Source organism: Dasypus novemcinctus, chromosome 13 (genome assembly GCF_030445035.2).
Source record: "Dasypus novemcinctus isolate mDasNov1 chromosome 13, mDasNov1.1.hap2, whole genome shotgun sequence".
NCBI lineage: Eukaryota > Metazoa > Chordata > Mammalia > Cingulata > Dasypodidae > Dasypus > Dasypus novemcinctus.
Genome location: NC_080685.1, coordinates 39,916,125 through 39,940,748, shown reverse-complemented (window position 1 = coordinate 39,940,748; position 24,624 = coordinate 39,916,125). Strand labels below are relative to the sequence as shown.

The 24,624-nt window shown below is 39.1% G+C and overlaps 1 protein-coding gene across 5 annotated transcripts in view; it reads right to left on the bottom strand.

The window, feature by feature from the left end:
- Nucleotides 1-22,908, bottom strand: part of UAP1 (UDP-N-acetylglucosamine pyrophosphorylase 1) — a 45,279-nt gene extending 22,371 nt beyond the window's left edge. For 2 of the 5 annotated variants that reach the window (XM_071207545.1, XM_071207547.1), the window contains exons 1-2: nucleotides 22,716-22,839; nucleotides 13,758-14,085 (exon numbers count right to left, since the gene is read on the bottom strand). In XM_071207545.1, coding sequence (XP_071063646.1) covers nucleotides 13,758-14,037 — 280 coding nt within the window. In that variant the 5' untranslated portion in view covers nucleotides 14,038-14,085; nucleotides 22,716-22,839. Of the gene's footprint in view, nucleotides 1-13,757; nucleotides 14,086-22,715 lie in introns of all 5 variants that reach the window. The other 3 variants (XM_071207546.1, XM_071207548.1, XM_058310036.2) reach the window with 3 other exon arrangements.
- Between the last annotated feature and the right edge of the window lie 1,716 nt (nucleotides 22,909-24,624).

Genomic DNA, 24,624 nt, shown 5'->3' with positions numbered 1-24,624 from the left:
TTAAACTTCCCAATCAAAAGAAACAGGATGACAGAATGGATAAAAAAACCTGAGCCATCCATATTCTGCCAAAAAGAGACTCACCTTATATCCAGGGATACAAACCAGATGAAAGTGAAAGCTTGGAAAAAGATACTCCACACAAACAGTAACCAAAAAAGAGCAGAGACAGCTATACTAATATTGGACACAAGAGACTTTAAATGCAAAAAAAGTTATAAGAGACACAGAAGGCCATTATATATTAATAAAAGGGACAAATCACAAGGAATAAATAATAGTGACAAATATCTATGTACCTAACCAGCATGCCCCAAAATACACAAGGCAAATCCTGGCAAAAATGAAGGGAAAAATAGACATCTCTACAGTAACAGTTGGAGACATCAACATACCACTCACATCATGAGACAGAAGAACTGGACAGATGATCAACAAGGAAACAAAGAACTTGAAAAACAGGATAAATGAGCTAGACCTAACAGACATATACAGAACATGGCATCCAAACTCAGTAGGTTATATATTTTTCTCAAGTGCTCATGGATCTTTCTCCAGGATAGAAGATATGCTAGGTCATAAGGCAGTTCTCAATAAATACATTTTTTAAAAATTTACAAGTCAACTTCTCACATGATACTGGAATGAAACTGGAAATCAATAATAGATGGGAAAGAAGTAAAATCACAAATGTGTGGAAGCTGAACAACCCTCTTAAATAATCAGTGGGTCAAAGAAGAAATTGTAAGTGAAATTAGTAAATATATTGTGATGAATGGAAACAAGAACACACTTATCAAAACTTAAGGGATATAGCAAAGGCAGTGCTAAAAGAGAAATGTACAGTCCTAAATATCTTTATTAAAAAAAGAATAAAGAGCTAAAATCAAATATCTAACTGAACAACCAGAGAAACTAGAATAAGGACAGCAAAACAACCCCAAAGCGAGCAAAGAAGGAAAGAAATAATAAAGATTAGAGCAGAAATAAATGAAATTGAGAACAAAAAAAATAGAGAAAATCAACAAATTCAAAAGCTGGTTCTTTAAGAAGATCAATAAAATTGACAAATTCTTAACTAGAGTAACAAAGGCAAAAAGAGGGAAGACACAAATAAATAAAATCAGAAATGACAGGGGGGAAGTTAAGACTGACCCCACAGAAATGAAAAAGAGCATAAGAGGACATTATGAGAAACTATATGCCAATAAACTTGACAATCTAGATGAAATGGTCAAATTTCTAGAAATGCACAAACCATCTACACTGACACTACCAAAAATACAGGAACAAACCAATTTTAAATCATTTAAAAAGTATGAATCAGTCATCAAAAATCTCCCAACAGGGAAACGGACTTGGCCCAGTGGTTAGGGCATCGGTCTACCACATGGGAGGTCCACAGTTCAAACCCCGGGCCTCCTTGACCCATGTGGAGCTGGCCCATGCGCAGTGCTGATGCGTGCAAGGAGTGCCGTGCCATGCAGGGGTGTCCCCCGCATAGGAGAGCCCCACACGCAAGGAGTGCGCTCCGTAAGGAGAGCCGCCCAGCATGAAAGAAAGTACAGCCTGCCCAGGAATGGCGTCACCCACACTTCCCATACCGCTGACAAAAGAAGCGGACAAAGAAACAAGATGCAGCAAATAGACACAGAGAACAGATAACTGGGGGAGGGGGGGGGGGGTTTAATTAATTAAATAAATAAATCTTAAAAAAAAAAATCTCCCAACAAAGAAAAGTCCAGGATCAGATGGCTTTACAAGTGAATTCTACCAAGCATTTCAATCAGAATTATCCTGTTTAAATTCTTCTAAAAAATTGGAGGGAAAATTACCCAATACATTTTATGATGCCAACATCATCCTAATACCAAAGCCAGATAAAGATACAAGAAAGGAAAATTACAGACCAATCTCTCTAATGAACATAGATGAAAAAATTCTCAATGAAATAACTGCAAATAGAATCCAACAGCATATCAAAAGACTTGTACACCACAACCAAGTGGGATTTATTCTTGGCATACAAGGGTGGTAAACATAAGAAAATCAATTAATGTAATATACCACATTAACAAATTGAATGAAAACACCACATGATCATCTCAATCAATGCAGAAAAGGCATTCAACAAAATCCAGCATTCTTTCTTGATAAAAACACTTTGAAAGATAGGAATAGAAGGAAAATTCCTCAATATGATAAAGGGCATATATGAAAAACCCACAGCCAACATCATACTCAATTGGGAAAGATTCAAAGCTTTCACTCTAAGATCAGGAAAAAGACAAAGATGCCTACTGTCACCATTGTTATTCAACATTCTATTAGAAGTTCTAGCTAGAGCAATTAGACAAGAAAAAAAATTAAACACATCCAAATAGGAAAAGAGAAAGTAAAACTCTCACTATTTGCAGATGACATGATCCTACATTTAGAAAATTCTGAAATGTCTTGGACAAAGCTACTTGATCTAAAAAATAAGTTCATCAGCAAAGTGGCAGGATACAAGATCAATACATATAAATCAGTAATGTTTCTGTACACTAGTACTAAACAATCTGAGGAGGAAATCAAGGGAAAAAATCCCATTTACAATAGCAGCAAAAAGACTCAAATACCTAGGAATCAATTTAATCAAAGTATGGGAACTATATGCAGAAAACTACAAAACATTGCTAAAAGAAATCAATGAAGACCTAAACAAATGAAAACACATTCCATGTTCAGGGATTGGAAAACTAAGTATCACGAAGATGTCAATCCTACCCAAAATGATTCATAAGATTTAATACAATACCAATCAAAATTCCAAGAGCCTAATTTACAGAAATAGAAAAGGTAATTAGCATATTCATTTGGAAGGGAAAGTGCAGCCGAACAGCCAAAAGCATTCTAAAAAAGAAGAGCAATGTGAGAGGAATCTCACTGCCTGACCCTGAGACATATTATAACGCTACAGTGGTCAAAACAGCATGGTATTCACATAAAGATATACACATCGATCAGTGGAATAGAATTGAAAGTCTAGAAATAAAACCTTACCTCTATGGCCAACTGGTTTTCAACAAACCTACCAAAGCCATGTTAACAAGATAAAACAGTCTCTTCAACAAATGATACTGGTAGAACTAGATATCCATAATCAAAAGAATGAATGAGGACCCCTATCTTACTCCCTATATAAGATTCAACTCAAAATGGATCAAAAACATAAATATAAAAGCCAGGACCATAAAACTACTAGAAGAAAATGTAGGGAAACATCTTGTAGTAGTGGTAGTTTCTTGGACCTTATACCCAAAGCACAAGCAACAAAAGAGAAAAAAAGATAAATGGGAACTCCTCAAAATTAAACACTTTTGCACCTCAAAAGACTTTCTCAAAAGGGTGAAAAGGCAGCCAATTCAATGGGAGAAAATATTTGGAAATCACATATCCAATAAGAGTTTAATATCCATGATATATAAAGAGATGCTACAACTCAACAATAAAAAGACAAACAACCTGATTAAAAAATGGGCAGAAGAATTGAACGGACATTTATCCAAAGAAGAAATACAAATGGTGAAAAAACACATGAAAAAAATGTTCACCATCACTAGCGATTAGAAAATTGCAAATCAAAGCTTTAATGATATCATTTCACACTATTAGAATCATGGCCACAATTAAAAAGATGGAAAACTACAAGTATTGGAGAGATAGAAATGCTTATTGACTGTTAGTGGGAATATAAAGTGGTATAACCACTGTGGAGGACTGTTTGGCAATTCCTAAGTAAGCTGAATGTAGATCTTCCACATGATCTGACAATACCACTAGGCATATACCTAGTAGAACTGAGAGCAGTGACATGAGCAGATATCTGCACACCAACGTTCATAGTAGCATTATTCACAATTGCCAAAAGTTGGAAAAAAACCGGGTGTCCATCAACTAATGAATGCATAAGCAAATTGTGGTTTATACATATGATGGAATATTATGCAGCAATAAGAAGAAATGAAGATTTGAAGCAAATGACCACATCAAATCTGGAATACATTATGATGAGTGAAGCAACTATGACACAAAAGGACAAATACTGTATGATTGTGCTATTATGAACTAAATATAGTGTGTAAATTCATGGAATTAATAACTAGACTATAGATCACCAGAAAATGGAATGAGGTTAGATAATGGAAAGTTGAGGGTTAATCTGTGTAGAATTGGCAAAAAGTTTGTTTGTAAATCTTTGGAAATGAATAGAAATGGTGAAAGCACATCATAGTGTCTGTTAACTAGCAGTGCTAATACATGAGTATGACAGTGCTTGAAAGGGAAAGTCTAAGGTACTGTATATTACTAGAAGGAAAGCTAAAAAATGTAACATGGGACTTATGGCATAGCAAAACCTCATGTGAAATATGAGTATGGGTAATACTGTATATATAAGACTGTTTTTCTTTGACACTGAACAAATGTACGTTAACGTTACAAGATGCTATTATCAGACAAAAAAAACTATTATGCTAAGAAACCAGACACAAAATACTACATATTACATGATTCCATTTATACAATATGTAAATATAAATCAATTTATAAGCTGAAATTAGATTAGTGGTTATGTAAGGCTAGAGAAGGATAGAGGAATTGAGAGGTGACTGCTAAGGGGTATGGGGTTTTTCTTTTTGGAGTTATAAAAATGTTCTAAAATCTTTTGTGTGATGAATGCACAACATTGTGATTATACTGAAAGCCATTGATTATATACGCTGGATAGATCATATGGCATATGAATATATCTCAATAAAACTTCTTAAAAATAAATAAATGTGTACGACTAGCCAGAAATAGCAGCTATGTACAGCAGGGGAAGCATATAAAGATTGAAAGGTGAAGAATTTTCTTGTGTTTTTTTGTTGTCTGTTTGCTGTTTATTATTATTACTGAAATAATGAAAATGTTCCAATAATGATTGAAGTGATGAATGCACAACTATGTGATTATACCAAGTACCAGTGATTGTATACTTTGGATGAACTGTATGCTTTATTAATATGTATCAATAAAATTGATTTGTTTAAAAAAAAATACTTCACAACATCATCAAAAAAATTCCCAGATAAATATTCTGGGCACATTGGCCTATGTTCTTTTCGTACTATTTCTTATCTTCATTTTTGGCACATGTATTTTAAGTTGTTCTACTGATAATGGGGCTCTAGTCAGTCTTCCTGGCTAATCCATTCTTACTTTTACTCTCAATCCTAAAATGAGTTATTACTCTCAGCTACTTTCCCTCAAAAAGGTAAGAGCCACACTCCCAAGGGCCAGTGCCATGTCTCAGCCCCTGCTCTCCCGAAGGTCACCCAACACCACTGCAGTGTTTCCCACAGGTCTGAACCAGCTATCAAAATATTCCTCTAAAAACTTTTCTCTTTCTTGGATCAGTCAATAATCCTAAACTACTTCATTTCTGTTTTCCAGATTTCCCAGTGTTAAAGTTTTGCTGAGCAGGCCTTCCTGCTTATGTGTCTTCTTTCTGAGTAGACAGAAAAATAAGAGGAATGAAAGCAGTCCCTAGAGTTATCAAGGCCAGCTGCAATTCAACAACTAAATGAGCTCCAGCTGTTGTTACAATATCAAGTTGTGTGTACACTGGCTGAAGTACTCACCTGTTTGGCTGTGTTACTACAATAAAGCTGCAATGCTTATCAAAAATATGTGACCCATAAATTAGTCTAATATATATGTAGATAATATATGTAGGTAATATATATATACACAATAATATATATATGTTGGTAAAATATTATTTGAAATTAAAATGGACAAATAAAATTCAGTAAGTCCTTCAGTTATATAGCAATAATACAATATTTTTTACAATAATATAATATTTTGTATAAAATTGGACTGGTCTTTGTCATAACATAAATTTGACATAGGCAGCACCATAACTATCTGAAGAAATACGAACTGATTTATAAATGTACTTAACCTGTATGAAAACTAGGAAACTATGAACTTCTATTCCAAAACTACTTCTGTAGAAATTTTTTTTTTTAAAGTGCATCTCTATATCATCTTTTCCATTTCTCAATTATAAGACACAGGAGATAATAACTTTCCTATAAGGTCCCCTCAAAAGAGACAAAATCAGATGTTTAAAAAAAAAAATCCAAGCCAAAGTGAGATGTTTCTAGGGCTGGAGTACATTCCTCTTCTTGGAGAATCTATATTATGAATTCAACATAATCTGAGCACTATTCCTGATAACCTTTATAAGAAACAGGAGTTTGCAGTGGTCTGTCAGAGGACACTTCCTGAATAACTTTCTGCTTGGACTAGTTCCTCCTAAACACTAACTTGGGCATGTGCCTGAAACAAGGGTGGTACGGGTGCTTTGAACATAAAGCACTGTAGAACTTTCATATCAATCGTCAGCACTCCAGGGCAAGAGCTGTGGGATGAAGAGGCTATTCAAGAGGTAGAAATAAAGAAAAACCATCCAAAAAAAGTTAGGGGAGATATTTTAAGGCTTTAATTTTTTATTATATTTTACAGCTGAAACTATTATTCTATAAAGTAACCACTTCCCCAAAATGTTAAACACAAAGAACTGACTAATTAGGGAAATTTCTATTTGAACCAGGTATTAGATATTAAGGAGTCACCACGTGTTATAAGGTACAATGATGGCATTGTGATTAGTAAGAAAATCTCCATATATTTAGAGATACATACTGAAATATGTGGGGGTAAAAACAGTATGATGTTTGAGATGTGCCTTAAAAATTACAGCAAAAAAAAAGAAAAAAGGGATAAAGCAAAAGTGATAAAAACTTGATAATTGTTTAATTAAGTTGGTGCATATGTGGGGTTCATTATTCTACTTTTGTTTCTAAATACTTGTTTCAAAATATTCTTGACTTGTTTTCATAATAACAAATTCTTAAGCAGGATACAAAATTGAACATAAACCATAATCACAATGTGTTCATAAAAGTGTGTGTGGGAAAAAATCGTCTAAACTACTACTAGTGAGTATTTATCTCCAGACAAAGGGATGGCAGATTTGTATTTTTTCCTTTGTACATTTTTTTATTTTCCATCTCCTCTAAAATAAGCATGTATTGCTTTTAAAATAAAACAAATCTATTAAGAAACATCACTGTACTAGATTTCGGAAAATAGAAGATAATGTTGTAAACACATTTCTTCTAAACGATCCATTTACTTTTCTACCATAGCACTGTATAGTAGAGAAGCACCATTAAGAAAATACCTCACTGGCAAAACAGATTAATACTGAATAATAATTTGTTCTTAAAATATGAAATTGGAAAAGTGTCTTGGGTTCAATACAAGCATGTATTTGTTCATACACTTTTTTTAATGGTACCAGGGCCAGGGAATGAGTCAGTGCTCAACCACTGAGCCATATCAGCTCCCCGTTGTTGTTGTTGTTGTTTTTTTCATTTATTTGCTGTTGCTTGTTTTTGTTTTTAGGAGGCACTGAAAACCAAATCTAGGGCCTCCCATGTGGGAAGCAGGCGCTCAATTGCTTGAGCCACATCTGCTCCCCATTTGTTTTCATAATAAATGGGGGTTTGAATTAAGCAAACATGTTTTCCAATGTGATTATCTTTACTAAAATGATAGTCTCATTAAAGTTTCTAATCATTTTCTTTCAAGAGCTCAGCTTATAAGACAGATATTTTCCAGCTGCTCCTCCACATTCCATTTTCTACTACCGGCCACAACACTTTAAGAATTAAATTACAACAAGATTTCTTTCGACCAAAGAGCACAGTGATCTTGGTCACATATATAATCATCCCTCAGAAAGAAAGACTTTTCCATGTTAGGTGTTAAAACATCCATTATAATGCCTGTAATTACCAGGCACTTTGAAATCACCGTGCAATGTTTTAATCCCCCATCCTAGGAAAAAACAACACTGTCCTTGATACAATTGTCACGGTCTTCCCACTATCTGAAATATTACTCCATAATCTTCATAATGGCAATCTCATCCTTTTGATAATTTATTTCAACAACCTCATTTTATTATGAATTTGCAACACATGACAGTTACTAGCTAAGTGAAAAGGACATAAAGTCAGTTACAAAGTCTCCTTCTCCACCCCTACTGTTTAATCTACAAATATTGTTCCTTTGACACTAAGCCAAAAGGAAGTTTGCTTTGCACCTTCTCATACTGTTCTTAGTTGTAAGAGTTCCGGATTTTAGTTTAAATGAAAAGTCATAAACATAGACTTCGTGTATACTAGGTTCTACAGATTCTAACAAGGAGGTCATAAAGAAGTTGGGAAGCATTACCAACAGACTCTAGGAGATCTTGATTGCTGCTTATGTTTCCCTTTATACAAGGTCAAAGCTTTGCCTCTCCATAAGAGTTGATTCTAAGACTTCATCCCTTTAAAATCCCAAAAAGAGGGAAGTGGCTGTGGCTCAATCAGTTGGGCTCCCATCTACAATATGGGAGGCTCTGGGTTTGTGTCCCGGGGCCTTCTTGTGAAGGCAGGCTCACCCCCATACCAGGAGCACCACCTGGCCCACAACTTCTGCTGATAGCCAACTCAGCAAGGTGATGCCACAAAATAAGGGAGACAAGCAAAAACACAGAAGAGCGCGAAGCGAATGCACAAGAGAGCAGACAGCAAGCAAGCCACAAGGGGGGAAGGGAAATTAAAAAAAAAAATCCCTAGGAGAAATATAGGCAGCTTTTTAGGATACTAAAGGGTAAGAAGAAGCAGGTATACAGGGGCCTGGTCAAGATGATGAAATAAAATGCTTCTGGGCTCTATCCCCCCAAAGAAGCTTTGAACAATCAGCAAGAACTAGCAGAAACATCTTTCTCAAAGCTCCAGAAAACAGAGAACTGCAGTAACAGGGTGAGCATAACTCCTGGCGCCCTGGTTGGTCCCTTTTCCATCTCTACTGACTTGGCACAGAGCCAGCCCCCACTCAGTTCCAGAGGAAGCAAAATAACCCTTGTGCACATACTGGGAGTAGTATATCTGACCCAATCTGTCTGATGGTAGCCTGAGGAACTCAATGTTCCAGAACTTACTCTGCATGTAGAAGGTGGTTCACAGAGCTGCCCTCCAGAACACAGTGATAGTCAAGTGGAAGCCTGGGGCAAGGGATTGCTACCTGTGTCACAGAGTGCAGTGCCAGAGACCTTAAGGAGATTATTTCCAAGGGAAGAGGGGCTATTAGGAACCCTGTAAACAGGGAATTCCCAGAGTTATACATAGATGCTCAAGACAAGAGGCATGCACAGAAAGGATCAGGCAGACCCCTACTTTTGACTGGGCTATTCTCTAAACTTATTATATGGTTAAGCCCTGGAGGAGAGTACTAGAACAGGTCAATCTGCAACACTGGGAAAGGTATTTTCTTTTTTTCTTTCTTTTTTTTTTGGTTGCTCCTGGCATTCAAGAAACTCTGTTGTAACACTAGCTGGATACATGCTTAAAGAACAGATGCCTCAGAGTCTAAATTTCAGTGATAACACATTAAAATATAAAAATGTCTAGGTTTCAACAAAAGATTAGAAAACATACAAAGAAATAGGAAGTAATGGCCCAAGCAAAGGAGAATATTAAAGCATTAGAAACCATCAATGAGGAAAACCAGACTTGGAACATACAGAAAAAGACTTAAAAAATGATCCTATATATATGAGAAGAACAAAGGAAAACATGGACAAAGAACTAAAGGAAAGCAGGAAAATGGTGGATGAACAAGAGAATATCAATCAAGAAGTAGAAATTATGAAAAGGAACAGAGTGGAGTTGAAGACCACAGTAGCAAATTTTAAATTCTCTAGAGGAGTTCAACAACAGATTGAAGCTGAGAGAAATAGAAAAATCAGAAAACCTGAAGATAAGAAGATTGAAATCATTCAGACTGAGAAGCAGAAAGAAGAAAGAATGAAGAAAAATGAACAGAGCCTGAGGAACCTGTGAGACACCATCAAGAGAACCAATACACATATTGTGGGATTCCCAGAAGACAAAGAAAAAGAGACAGAGGCAGAGAGAACATTCAAAGAAATAATGGCAGAAAACTTTCCAAATTTAATGAAAGACAGAATATACACATCCAAGACAATCAAAGAACTCCAAAAAGAATAAACCCGGGAGAGCAGATATGGCTCAGGCCATTTGGCATTCACCTCCCATGTGGAAGGTCTTGGGTTCGGTTTCCAGTATCTCCTAGAAAAAGACAAGCAAAACAATGAGCAGACAGACAAGAGAACTATCTAGGGGAAGGATGGGGATAAATTAAAATAAATAAAGTAAAAAACAAATCTTAAAAACAAGAGAAGCAGACTTGGCCCAGTGAATAGGGTGTCCATCTACCAAATGGGACGTCCATGGTTCAAACCCTGGGCCTCCTTGACCCGTGTGGAGCTGGCCCACGTGCAGTGCTGATGCGTGCAAGGAGTGCCGTGCCACGCAGGGGTGTCCCCCACGTAGGGGAGCCCCACACACAAGGAGTGTGCCCCATAAGGATAGCCGCCCAGCACGAAAGAAATTCAGCCTGCCCAGGAATGGCGCCACACACACGGAGAGCTGACGCAGCAAGATGATGCAACAACAAAAGAGACACAGATTCCCATGCCACTGATAACAACAGAAGCAGACAAAAAGAACACACAGCAAATGGACACAGAGAACAGACAACTGGGGCGGGGAAGGGGAGGAAGGGGAGAGAAATAAATAAATAAATAAAAATAAATTTTAAAAAAAGCAAAAACAAATTATGCAAAACTAATAAACCCAAACAGACCCACATTACAGCATATTTTAATCAAACTGTCAAATGCCAAAGATAAAGAGAGACTTCTGAAAGCCACCAGAGAGAAGCAACATCTCACATACAAGGCTGCTTCAATAATATTAAGTGCCAATTTCTCATTGGAAACCATGGAAGCAAGAAGGTAGTGGGATGACATACTGAAGGGCTGAAAGCAAAAAAACTGCCAAAGATCTCCCATGAGGGTAACGACATCAGTAAATATAAATGTCAGACTATTATATTTTTGGCTTGTAATTCTACTTTCAAAGGCAAATGTATAAAATGTAATGATAAATCAGTCGTTTGGGACTCGAAATGTATAAATATGTAATTTGTGACGAGAACTACATAAAAGTGGGGACACAGAGGGGTATAGAAACATAGTTTATGCATGCTATTAAAGTTATCAAAGTAAGCAAGACTGTTATAGATTTAGGATGTTAAATTTAAGCCCCATGGTAACTATAAAGAAAATATCAGGGCTCAAAGAGAAAGAATTTAGAGTACTGGTTGCCAGGAGCAGGGGGCAGAAGGGAATAGGGAATTGATGCATAACGGGTATATGGTTTGGGAGATGAGAAAGTTTTAGTAATGGAAGGTAGTGAGGATACCACAATATTGTGGGTAGGATTAATCCCATTGAATGGTATGCTTGAGAATGATTGAGATGGAAAAGTTTACATTATATATTTGTTTCCACTATTTAAAAAAAAAGAATGAAAGAAATAGCAACTAAAGAGACAATGACAATCAAATGCAATATATGATCTGGGTGGGATCTAGGGAGGGAGGAGGAAAGACTCAAAGGGAGGGGAGTAGGTGTAGTTTAGTGGTTGAGTGCCTGGTTCTCATGTACTAGGTGTTGGGTTCAATTCTTGGTACCTCCTAAAATAAAAAAATAAAAAATGGAAAAAAGGCTCAAAGAAACATTATTGGGACATATGAAAAAAATGGAATATAGACTGTAAGCTTTATATCAAATGTTAAATGTGAGGCATGACTCAAATTGGGTCTCTGCCCTCTTACCACAGTCAGTCTTAATAAACTAAGAACACACAGAGAGAAAGAGACAGAGAAAGGGAGTTCTGCCATTTTGACCCCTCTATGTGAGACTCCACATTCACCTACAGCTGCAGAAAGACAGAGAAGACCCAAAAGGCTCAAGAAGTAGAGGCCCAGGGAGAGATGTCTCACTGACCACAGCTGAGCTCAAGGAGAAAGTACAGACAGACCGGCAGACCTGCCATCTTGCTTCGCCACCTGACAGGACTCCAGGATCTGCTAGCAGCCAACCTTTGGTGAAAAAGCATCTCTAACGATGCTTAGGATGGACATTTTTAAAACTTCAGAACTGTAAGGTTTTACCCCAAATAAATTCCCCATTATAAAAGCCAACCCATTTCTGCCATTTTTGCATCAGCAGCCTTAGCAATCTAAAATAGGTGGTTACATAAGTGTTCTTAGGAAATGCACATGGTAGTATTAAGTGCCTAGGGATCATGATATAGGCAATCTTTACTCAAGTGTTCAGAAATGGATTCATGGGTAGACAGAAAGAAGGATAGATGGATGGGTGGGTAGATAGACAGACAGCTGGACAGAGAGAATGATATGGCAAATGTAGCAAAATACTAAAATGTATACAATAAGTACTAGGTGAAAATATGAGAAAGTAAACACAAGGATTCGATGAGGTTTTAAATGGCAATTTCTGTATCATATTTGCTATTTTGATATTATTTTTGCAATAAAGCAATGTTTTTGAGAAAGAAAATTACTAGTCAAATCTGTTCATTCTACAGTTGAGGCAATGAAGCCAAGATTTGAAGAGCATACATAAACACCTAGGGATGCAATGTATAGTCAACCTTTTACTTACGGAGGAATACTCAATTATAAAAACCACAGGTCTCATCCCCACCAAAAAGCTACATTTTATTCAAACTTTATTTCAAATTCAAAAAATAACAGACAAAAGGCAGCTCAACATGGAAGCACTTCCAAAAATAAATAAATAAATAAGCTACATTTGAGCTATTTTTCCTCTTTAAAGTACTAATTAGTACTACTTATGGGGATTGGTTATTGACATACGTTGGAAGAAAAAACACTGCGGCAATTCAAAAAAGAGTTATTGACCATCTTTTACCTACAAGAACCTGTTCTAAATGCTATGTCACATATACAGACAACTAAGACATGGGGTGTGCTCTTTTAAGAATCTACAACATATTGAGGAAGACAGAGGTAAACTACTCAATATAAGGCAGAATGAAAAGAAAAGCATGAACAACTAATTTCAACTTAGGACACTGAAGGAAAGGTCATGAATTCAACAGCATATGTAGTAACCCTTAAAGAATGAGTGTAAGTTCACCACGTGGCAGAGCCACTGCCTTACACACCAGGAGATATCCTCACGAGGTAACACAGCTAGAAAGAGATGGAGCAAAGGGCAGACCAAGCTAAGGATAAGCATGAGCAAAGGCAGGAAAAGCACAATACAATGTTCATGGAAAGGTGAACTATTTGGTATGACTAAAATACGTGGGCAGTAAGAGCGGGGAAAAATATAGAAGACAAGATTGAAAATATCAGCCAGGGCCAGGCTGGGGCAGGTTTTCAGATTAAGCCAGCATAAATGGAAATATTTAACTTAGGCTTCAGGAAAAGAAATCCAGCAGAAATAAGGAAAGTGAGGAGAAAGAAAAACTAGAGGAAAATGAAGACTTGAATGAGAAGAGCCTAATAAATGAAAAGAAAATGGAACTAGCGAATGCAGAGGTCTTGGCAACACAATCTGTCACTTTCTGTAACACCTGGTTTAAGGTAGTATGAGATTCAAAATATTTGTTACCTGATCCCTCTACATTAATAATTTTAGCCTATATCATAGTAAACCTTAGAACAAATGTGCACATGCTCAGTACCTTCACTTTCCCAGGCCTGGAGCTGATCCTGATCCCTAGTAGCACTGCCCAATACCTCTCGAGGTACAGGTTCCATTCGTGTGTCCACTTTCTCTTGATAAGAGGATTGGTTAAATCCTTCAATGGCCTTTTGGAAAAATAAGTTCAGTTCCTCAAAGTTCATGGCCTGGAGCTCTTCATAAAGTTCTACCTGTTGGGCTTCTTCCAACTCATTCCAGAACTGTAGCAGGTGTTCTTGCCCAGCCTTGGACAACCTGCGTTTGAGGTCATTAACGTTCATAACGCTCGGCAGCCAAGCTTTGTGGAAACAGGGGTATAATTTCTGCTCCTGTAAACATAAAAGAGAAAAGAAATTAATAATAGGTAAAAGTCCAACCCCCAAACCTGGAGATTTTCCTACCAAAAATAAGTACATTAAAAAAAAAAAAAACTTAAGGAAATTAACTTTTACTTTTCAAACACTCATTATCAGTAAGAAATCAAATTTGTAAGCCAATAATAATTAGCATTATGTACTGGGCACCATTAAGTACTTTACCTACTCTCATTTAGTCTTCAACACCTCTACGACATTTGTGCTACTATTACTCTTTTACAGTTGAGGAGATTAAGGCACAGAGAGGTTACCCAAACTACTCAACTGGTGGAGATAGGATGTGAACCTACGCGGTCTGATTCCAGGACTCACAGGCCTTCCCTACCACATTTAGTTACCTCTGGGTTATTCCTCTGACCACTAAGCTACAACTAAAAGAATACACAGCTGCTTATATGTTTAACTGTTCACCTTTTTTTCTACAACTTTAGAAATAACTCTATTGTATTTCAGAATACAGAAAGATTTAGGAAGACAGAATCACCTATAATCATGAAAATACATTTTATTTCAGCTTCTGCAGAGAAGCCATTAAAAACATCCCATTATCTCTGCTTAAAGCCTAGTTAAAGAGACAAGCAAGACACACCTAACAATCAGTAAATAAGAATGTTTCTTAAAATCATTTCCTGATAACATCACAGAATGTTTAACTTAACAGTACTAAAAAACAGAGAATGAGGAAGTATTTATCTCCTGGTCTAACACAGATAAATGCAAAAGTTAAGTATTGTCTAGAAAGAGTTTACAAAGGAATGTGGGCCTAGAGAGTTGAGCATAAAATTAGGAAAAAAGCATAGCCAGGGTGGCAATGAGGGGTAAGCATGTGTGGAAAGCAGTAAGAAAGCTCAAGTTTTATGCAGAATGTTGGGAAACGAAGTAGTGTAGGACCAGACCATGAAGAACCCCGAAAACTAAGCAGAGAATTAGATTTAACATATTAAGCAATAGGAAGCCAAGAGCAGATTACTAACCAGGGAAGTGTCACTTTGCATTAGGAAGATCAAAGGAACACTTGAACAGGATAGATTCTAAGGAAGAACAACTAGAAGCAGGAAGCAAGTTAAAAGACAAGTGCAGGTGTGAAAAACCAAGGGTCCGAACCAGATTCGTTGCAGAGGAAATGAAAGTGAAAGGGATAAATTTGAGGGAAAAAGAATTTGAGTGGAAAAGAATCACTGCTGCAATGTAACTGGATATGTGGGATAAAGAGAAACCAGATACCGGAGAAAAGTCCATTTCACCTTCTCCCACCCTAAGAGTAATGAAAGGCAATATAAATACATGTGGTAGTTGAGAGAACAATTCTGAAGTTTGGTTGAGTTACTTAACTTCCCTGTATCTCAGTTTTCTCACCTGTAAAATGGTCATAAGTTTCTACTGCCTCAGGACCATTAAACATCAAACACCATTTACAAATTCACGTTAAGAGAACTCCATCTACTTGTCCCGTAAGGTGGTAATGTAATAATACCTAACACATATCTATTACAACATGCCCATACAATTCTAATTGCTTTACAGATACACTTTTGTTTAATCCTCTACACAACTCTGATATGCTCTTATTGGGACTATTTTGTTTTACACAGAAAGAAAGTAATCCACAGGGATAAACTGCCCAAGGTCCCACAACTAGTAAAGTGATCAAGTTGGCACCTGACTCCTAAATTCAAGCTCTTAACCAGAATGCTTCTAATCTCAGGAGAAGAGGGCTTTCTATATATTCATGAGGAAGAGGGCGGAAGAGAGAAACAGAAAAAGAAACACACTATTCATACTGTACCTATTCAGAAATATAGATACAATTGATGTTCTTATATCTGACTCTGCTGAAATGAGCTTACAAACCAATAGAAATGAAGAAAAGAAAATGCACAATGCAGGTGTATGAGGAACTTTACAGGATGAGTAAATATTTTGTGTTTTAAAACATTACTTTTTATTCTATGTTGGACATGTCGACCCAAATCAGAAATTTCTTAGAAATAATTTTAACTAGGTTTCACTCAAAAATAAATTCAGGAAAAATATTATTGTCTAATTGACAGGGAGATAACTTTTCTTTTACTTGGATGCCCCCCAAATTGAAGTGACAGATTGATTTCTTGATTCTTCTTATAAATTCAATTTCAAATTCATTTAGCACATAAAGTTGCATGTGTTATATTCCCAACTTTTATTTTTGGTTTGTTATTTCGATTTACTCCAGGGATAGAACACTACAAGTATGAAATAGATTATACTATCTATAAACAATTCATAACCAAATTAGGTCTCTATCTCAAATGAAAATGAAACTTTATTGATCATCCCTATGGGATATTGTCCTAGCTTTTCATCACCTAAGATCCTTATCTCTACCTTGAACAAGTTACTTAACCTCTCTGTACCTCAATTTTTCTCATCTGTTAATTGGGGATAATAATAGTACTTATCTCATATGGTTAAGTGGCTTAATGAATTATAGGGAACAGTATTTAAAGCAGGGCCTGGCACAAAGAAAGCCCTCTGTAAATACTATTAGCTACTATTATATAAGTGAAAATTGTCCTCTGGATCTCTGAATCACAACCTCCAAACATGAGGAGAGTTACTCTGAGTTGGGCATTGAAGAATGAAAGAAGTTTGCTAAGGATACAACAGATTAGAAAAAATGCAGTCATTGGAAACAGTATGAAAAATGTCCAAGAAAGTACAGATGCATTCAAGGAGAAAAGCAAATATCAGGATAGAGGTGGTAAATGGTGATAAATGAGGGCGAACTTCGATCATTGCTGCTAACTCTGTTGAATGAAAGACGATGGACCCACAGTCACCCTTCTCACTTATGTAAATAGGTTACTCCTAAAAATTTCCTTTTAATGTGCAAAGATAATGAATAGGGAAGCAGCTTTGGCCCAATCCATTGGGCTCCGTCTACCATATGGAAGGCCCTGAGTTGGCGTCCCAGGGTCTCCTTGTGAAGGCAAGCCAGCCCGTGCCTGCAGAGAGCTGACGGCCCACACCCGCAAATAGCTGGTACAGCAAGATAACGCAACAAAGGGAGACAAACAGAAACAGAAGAATGCGCAGTAAATGGACACAGAGAGCAGACAGCAAGTAAGGGGGGGGTAGGAAATAAATAATAAATCTTAAAAAAAAAAATACATGAATAGACCATTTTAAAAGGAAAACTATTAAATAAGCACTTACTGTACACCAGGCCCTCGTCTAGGTAGTAGGGACACAGAAATGAACAAAGTGACGCATCTGACCACATTTCAGTGTGTGAGATGGACAGATAAATAAAATATCAAGTAGTGTGTACTATGAAGAAAAAGAAAGTGGGATGGGCAATGGGGCTGATGGTAGATATTTGTAGACAGGGCAGTCAGGTACAATGTAGCATACTTTGTTTTATTGTACTTCACTTTACTGCACTCCACAAATACTGCATTTTTTTTACAAACTGAAGGTATGTGGCAACGCTGTGTCAAACAAATCTATTGGCACCAATTTTCCAACATGTGCTCACTTCGTGTCTCTGGGTCATATTTTGGTAATATTTCTTGTAATATTTAACATTGTTTCATTATCATTATATCTGTGATGGTGATCTGTGATCAGAGATCTATGCTGTTACTATTGTAATTGTTTTGGGGTACCATAAACCATGCCCAGACAAGATCAATAAATGTCCTGTGTGTTCTCACTGCTCCACTAACCAGCTGATCCCTGACTCTCTCTCCTCTGATTTACCTATTTCCTAAGACACAACAATATTGAAATTAAGTTGCATGTCTCTTACTTTAGATCAAAAGCTAGGAAGTATTAAGTTTTCTGAGGAAGGCAAGTCAAAAGCCAAGAGAGGCCAAAAGCTAGGCCTCTTACATCAAACAGTTAGCCAAGTTGTGAATGCAAAGGAAAAGTTCTTAAAAGAAATTAAAAGTGCTGCTCCAGTCAACACACAAAAGATAAGAAAGTCAAACAGCCTTATTGCTGATGTGGGTAAAGTTTTAGTGGTCTGTATAGAAGATCAAACCAACCACAACATTCCCTTAAGCCAAAGCCTAATCCAGAACAAGGCCTTAATTCTCTTCAACTTTATGAAGATGGGAAGCGGATTCGGCCCAACGGATAGGGTATCCACCTACCACATGGGAGGTCTGCGGTTCAAACTCCAGGCCTCCTTGACGCATGTGCAGCTGCCGCATGCACAGGAGTGCAAGGAGTGCCCTGCCACGCAGGGGTGTCCCCCGCATAGGGGAGCCCCACGCGCAAGGAGTGCACCCCATAGGGAGAACCGCCCAGCGCGAAAGAAAGTGCAGCCTGCCCAAGACTGACATAGCAAGATGACGCAACAAAAAGAAACACAGACTCCCAATGCCACTGATAAAGACAGAAGCGGTCACAGAAGAACACACAGAATGGACACAGAGAGCAGACAACTGGTAAGGCAGGGAAACTTTTTTTAAAAATCTTAAAAAAAAAAAAAACAACTATGAAAACTGACATAGGTGAGGAAGTCACAGAGGAAAAGTGTGAAGCTAGCAGAGGTTGGTCCATTAGGTTTAAGGAAAGAAGCTGTCTTCATAACATAAAAGTGCAAGTTGAAGCAGCAAGTACTGATGTAGAAGCTGCAACAAGTTATTCAGAAGATGTAGCTAAAATAATTTATGAAGATGGCTACATTAAACAACAGAATTTTAGAGAAGATGAAACAGCCTTATATGGGAAGAAGATGCCATCTAGGACTTTCAGAGGTAGAGAGAAGTCAATGTCTGGCTTCAAAATTTCAAAGGACAGCCTGACTCTCGTTAGTGGCTGATATAACTGGTGAGTTTAAGTTGAAGCGAATGCTCGTTTGCCATTCTGAAAATCCTAGGGCCCCTAAGAATTATCTAAATCTACTCTGCCTAGGTGCTATTAATGGAACAGCAAAGCCTGGATGGCAGCACACCTGTTTATAGCATGGCTTACTGAATTTTTTAAGCCCACTGTTGAGGCCTACTGCTCAGAAAAGTTACTTTCAAAATATTACGGCTCATTGACAATGCACCTGGCCACCCAAGAGTTGTGATGGAGATGTACAGTGAAATTGTTCTCATGCCTGCTGCTAACACAACAACCAATATGCAGCCCACGAGCCAAGGAGTCAATTTGACATTCAACTCTCATTATTTAAGAAATACATCTCATAAGGCTATAGATGCCATAGATAGTGATTCTTCTAAGGGATCTAGACAAAGTCCATTGAAAACCTTCTGGAAAGGACTCACCATTCTACATGCTATTAGAACATTTGTGATTCAAGGGAAGAGATAAAAATATCAACATAAACAGGAGATTGGAAGAAGTTTATTCCAGCCCTCATGGACGACTTTGAGGGGTTCAAGCCTTCAGTGGAGGAAATAACTGCAGATGTGGTAGAAATAGCAAGAAAACTAGAATTAGAAGTGGAGCATGAAGATGCAAATGAATTGCTGCAATCCCATGATAAAACTTGAATGGATGAGAAGGTGTGTCTTACAGATGAGCAAAGAAAGTGGTTTCTTGAGATGGAATGTACTCCTGGTGAAGATACTATGAACATTGTTGAAATGATCACAAAGAACTTAATTATATAAACTTAGTTGAAAAAGCCATGGCAGGGTTTGAGAGGACTGACTCCATTTTTTTTCTTTTTCTTTTGTAAAAAGGTATTTATTGCCAAACTTCAAGAAAGGCGCTTCATAAGCTCAAGATGTGCTGACTCCATTTTTGAAAGCAGTTTCGTGAAAGGAAGAGTCAATCAATGTGGCAAACATTATTGTTGTCTTATTTTAAGAAACTACCACAGTAACCCCAACTTTCAGCAACCACCACCACCCCATCAGGCAGTATCTATCAATACCAAGGCAAGGCCCTCTATTAGCAAAAGATATGACTCACTGAAGGCTCAGGTAATGGTTACCATTTTTAGCAATATTTTTAATAAGGTAGGTACATTGTTTTACGTACACTTAATAGATTATAGTGTAAACATAACTTTTACATGCACTGGGAAACCAAAAAATTCATGTGACTCCCTTTATTGCAATATTCACTTTATTGTAATGATCTGAAACCGAACCCGCAATATCTTCAAGGTATGCCTGTACATGTGAATGAAGAGAGAGGACAAGACAAGTTATAAATCTAGGGGAGGAACACTCTAGGTAGAGGAAACAGCAAGTAAAGTGGTCCCCAGACAGGAACGTGCTTGGCGAGTTCAGGGAAAAGCAAGGTCAGTGTAGCTGGAGCAGAGTGACTGAAACAGAGTGGTGGACCCATTAGGAAACTACTACAATAGTCAAAATCTGAGATGATGGTCATGTTAAGTTTGAGATGCCTATTAAACATCCAAGCAAGACATGCAGATTAGACAGCAAAATGCAGTGGTCTCAAGTTCAGAGGTGATAGTGGAGCCAAAGATAAAATTTTCAAGGTCATTAGCATATATCATATTAAGTTCTTAATTGAATGAGGGAGTGTCGACAGATAAAAAAGAAGACAGGAGCCTAAGCCTTGAATACATATTATATTATTAAAAGACATTTCTACTGACTTGTATATGTTTCAAGAGAAAAGATCCAACTATTTTTGAATTTAAGAAAACAGAGCATATATAAAAAAAGACAGTTGAGATAACATTTACATTGAACTCTTTTCCAAAGAATGTGGTCTCATTTATACTATGGTATTTGCCTAGACCAGGTAAGAGAACAGTCCTAGTTCTTGGTCCCTCCCCATGACTGGACCCTGTGCAAATCATTTCACCTCCCTTTGCAGACATTTCTTCTTCTTTACAATGAAGGTAACACAAGCACTCTTTCTCACATACTCTCAAGTGAAAGAGAGCTCTGTCTACTAAAAAGCATATGCAAATATATTTTAAGATATATGTCAAAATGTTCCTAAAAGTCTTAGATAACCATCTGTCTTCAAATGCTTGAGAAAACAAATCCATGAAAGTAGGACAACTCATTGATTAATCTTTTGATATCTAGGCCCAGTCTGGAGACCATCAAATGTTGGCAAAGTTATATACGGTCATTTACATATTGCGTAAATGCTCACAAGATAACAACCATACTTGAGATTTGGGCAAGAATAATTTATCCATAATGTTTATTTTGAAGCAGATAAACCACCATCATGTCCCAAAACTGTTTCCCACCAATTCTGGTAAGAGGTGTGTATGTGTAATGATAGGTAGCAGCAAAGAGTCAGACTGAAATTTTTTATTTTGACAGCAAAAGTCTGAAAAAGTTGAAGATCTGCTCTAGGAATGATGACAGAACTTGGTATATACCCATAGTGTAATGCAACCACCTCAAAAAAAAAAAAAAAAAAAGACAAATCTGGTAACAACCCACCATTATCAAATATCTTTTACAGGATTTAAGCACAAGTATTAAAGAAATCTCCTATTTCCCCCTCCTTTTCTGGTCTTCTTCCTGCCCCTATCTCTACACCTATACATACCCCCAAATTGACAGAGCTTTTGAAAACTTGACCCCCAAAACTGGGGTCAAGCCATAAACTGAATCCCGTAAATGCTTGGCAGCACAGCCTATGAAGTCTTTCATTATTCATCCCAGTTAAGTGAGCCAACCGACTAAGAGACAACTGCCTTCAGTTTCCTGCAAACCCTTTAGTCCACACCCAGTGAATTTCACCTAAAAATTCTGAACCTAAAAGCATAAATAATGATATATATTTATTACCCTCATCACTACCACCTCATTTCAGATTTCATAAACCATGTTGAGTACCACAGTGCCAGGCCAAGCTTGATAAAAGCTTCAGGAAACCATATGTTCAGCACATGCGTGCTTTCAGCCCTCCAAGCTATTCTTCTGCTTGGCCGAGAAAGGGGAAACCCAGAAATTTCAACCCTTTCTCGCTACCAGTGTTAAAACAAAACAGTGGCAAGTAGGTTTTATCCCATTCTCAGGCTCCTCACGCTATCTCCTGTCCTAGGCAGTGCTCTCCGAATTCTTTTCCTCTTAATTCAACGGACCCCAACTCGCTTCCACCTGACAGTTCCAACGACCATTCAGTGCCACTGGAGACCCCCCAGCTTGGCACTGGTGCCGCCAGCAACCCCCTGCATAAGACCCCGGCTTGAGAACTTCAAGGGCCCCATCCGCCTCCAGGTGGGTCAGACCCCAACCCCAACCGCTGTGACAAGCCCCCAGGGCTGCAGACGTGGCCCCAAAGCCGCCGGTCCATCTGGCGGCCCTCGTCTCCTCCACGGCCCCGCACCCACCCGGCAGCCCAGCGCAGCCCCACCCCGGTGCGGTGGCCCAGGGTGGCAGGCGACTACGGGGCAAGGTTGGGTACGGGCGTGCAGGCGGGCTCCTCGGCGTGTGCCAGGCTGTCCGCATTGTGCACGTACGTGCGACGCGTGTCGGCGTCTGTGCGCGTGGCCGTGGAGGCGTGCGTGCGTGTGTGTGCGTGTGTGTGTGTGTGCGTGTGGCGGGACCCCGCCCTCCGCCGGCCCCGGCTCCCGAGCCCTGCCGACCCCTCAAGGGTGACAGCGGAAGGGAGCAGCAACTGGGCTGGGAACCCCTCACCTCCCTCGGCGTAACCACAACTCCGCCCGGCTCCGGCTCCCTCGGCGCCGCCACTCATCCGCGTCCCGCGCCCGCTCGGAATATATACCCTCATCCGGGGGGCCGGGGCAGCGGGGCGGGCCGGGAGCTGCGGCCGAGGGGGGCTCGGGCCCCGGCCACCCCGCCCCTCTCTCGCCGCGACGAGTGGCTGCGCGCGCGGGGAGGGGCGGCCACCGCCCGCCCCCGACACGTCAGCGCGGGGAGCGCAGGCGACGAGGCGGGCGCGGACAGGGACGCTCGGGCGGCGGCCGGGCCTTGCGTCACTCACTGTTGGGCCCAATGGGGCTGGGGCTGGGCGTCCTGGTAGCAGGTGGCCCCGCCCCTCCCGCGCGCGCAGGGCGGGGGATGGGGGCGGTCGGGGCTGGGGCTGAGGTTAACCGCCGGCCTGGTCCCGCGAGCCCTAACGTCACCGGGTGGAACCGCGGGGTGCGAGCGCGTCCAGCTCATTCGCCCCCTTGGACCAGCGGCTCGGGTCGCACCGTTCTTCCACAAGAGGACCCGGGTGTGCGCGGGGAGCCGTGTCATAGGGCGGGCTGATTTCGGACCGCCCGCGCGGTTAGTTGGCAAAGAGCCCCGGATTTCCCCGCGGAGCCTCCTCGAGGGCGGGCCTGACGCGCCCTCTGACCTTGAGCTAGTTATTTCGTCCGGAGTTCAGCAGACGCCTGGCGGGGCTCGTACTTTCTTTCTCTTTGGATTTTAGGACCCAAAGGGGTGAAGCCCGGCCAGTTTGCTTTTGCACAGACAGGGACTATTAGAAGAGATGAAAGCAAAGGTATCAGGGTAACCTGAAGTAGTGAAACCGCGCCTGTGAAAGTGAATCCGGGTTCAGCTTTGAGTGTCTCGAGAACCTTGTGGACCCTCAGTATTCGGCAGGAAAATGGTGGTTGGACTGGATCACCTCCAAGGCCGTTCCAGGACCAGTGGTTTAAAATGCCTATTGTATAATATCAGTCCTGTTATATAACCTCGTGTGGGTAGGCACAAGGTTAGAAGCTGTGTTTACTTTAAAAGTTGCATTGCACTTTTCTTTGCGCAGCTTTTGCAAGAAATCCAAACACCTAGATTTTAGGACACCTATCAAATTCAGGGGAGTGGATGTGGCTCCGTGGTTGAGCACCAGCCTCCCACCGCGAGGTCCCAGGGTTCATTCCCCTTCCAGGTACCTCAAAAATATATATATATATAGAAAGTATATCTATGTATATCTGTATGTTTATATAAATAAGGAAATTTAGACATCTAGGTGCTTCTACCTTCTTAAGTGCAAGGTCCTTTTCATTTCCTTTATCAATTGCAAACCCCACATCAAGTAACAACTGAAAATTTTAGAACTGTAGTGCTGGTAGACTTACATTCAGGATATTGAATTTTCTCCATCTTTTGTTGTCCCAGAATATCGTTCATTCATTGGAAAAATTCATGTAGTATAGTGGTTAAGAGCAGGTGATCTTGAGCAAGTTTTTGTACATCAGTTTTCTTATCTATAAAATACAGATAATAGTAACAATGCCCTTAGGATTGTTGTGAGGATTAAATCAGTCAGTACCAATAAAGTATGCAGAACAGAGTAAACCCTAAATAAAGTTTAGTTGATACTGAGTGCTTACTTTATGTCAGCACTATTCTTGTTTCTTTTTGCCTTGATATAATCACCTGGAATACCTTTGGTTGTTTGGATCCCTGAGACCATAAGGAACATTTCTCTCAAATCGCTCATGATAACTGAGAAGAACAAACTCACTCCCAATAAGGATCACTAGATCCCACTTTAAAAAACCTAAAAGTATGCCCACAATGATGTAGCTGAATATAGCGTTGTGACCTTTAATGATGCAGAGGGAAGAGAGTTTAAGACAATTTTCTAAAAATA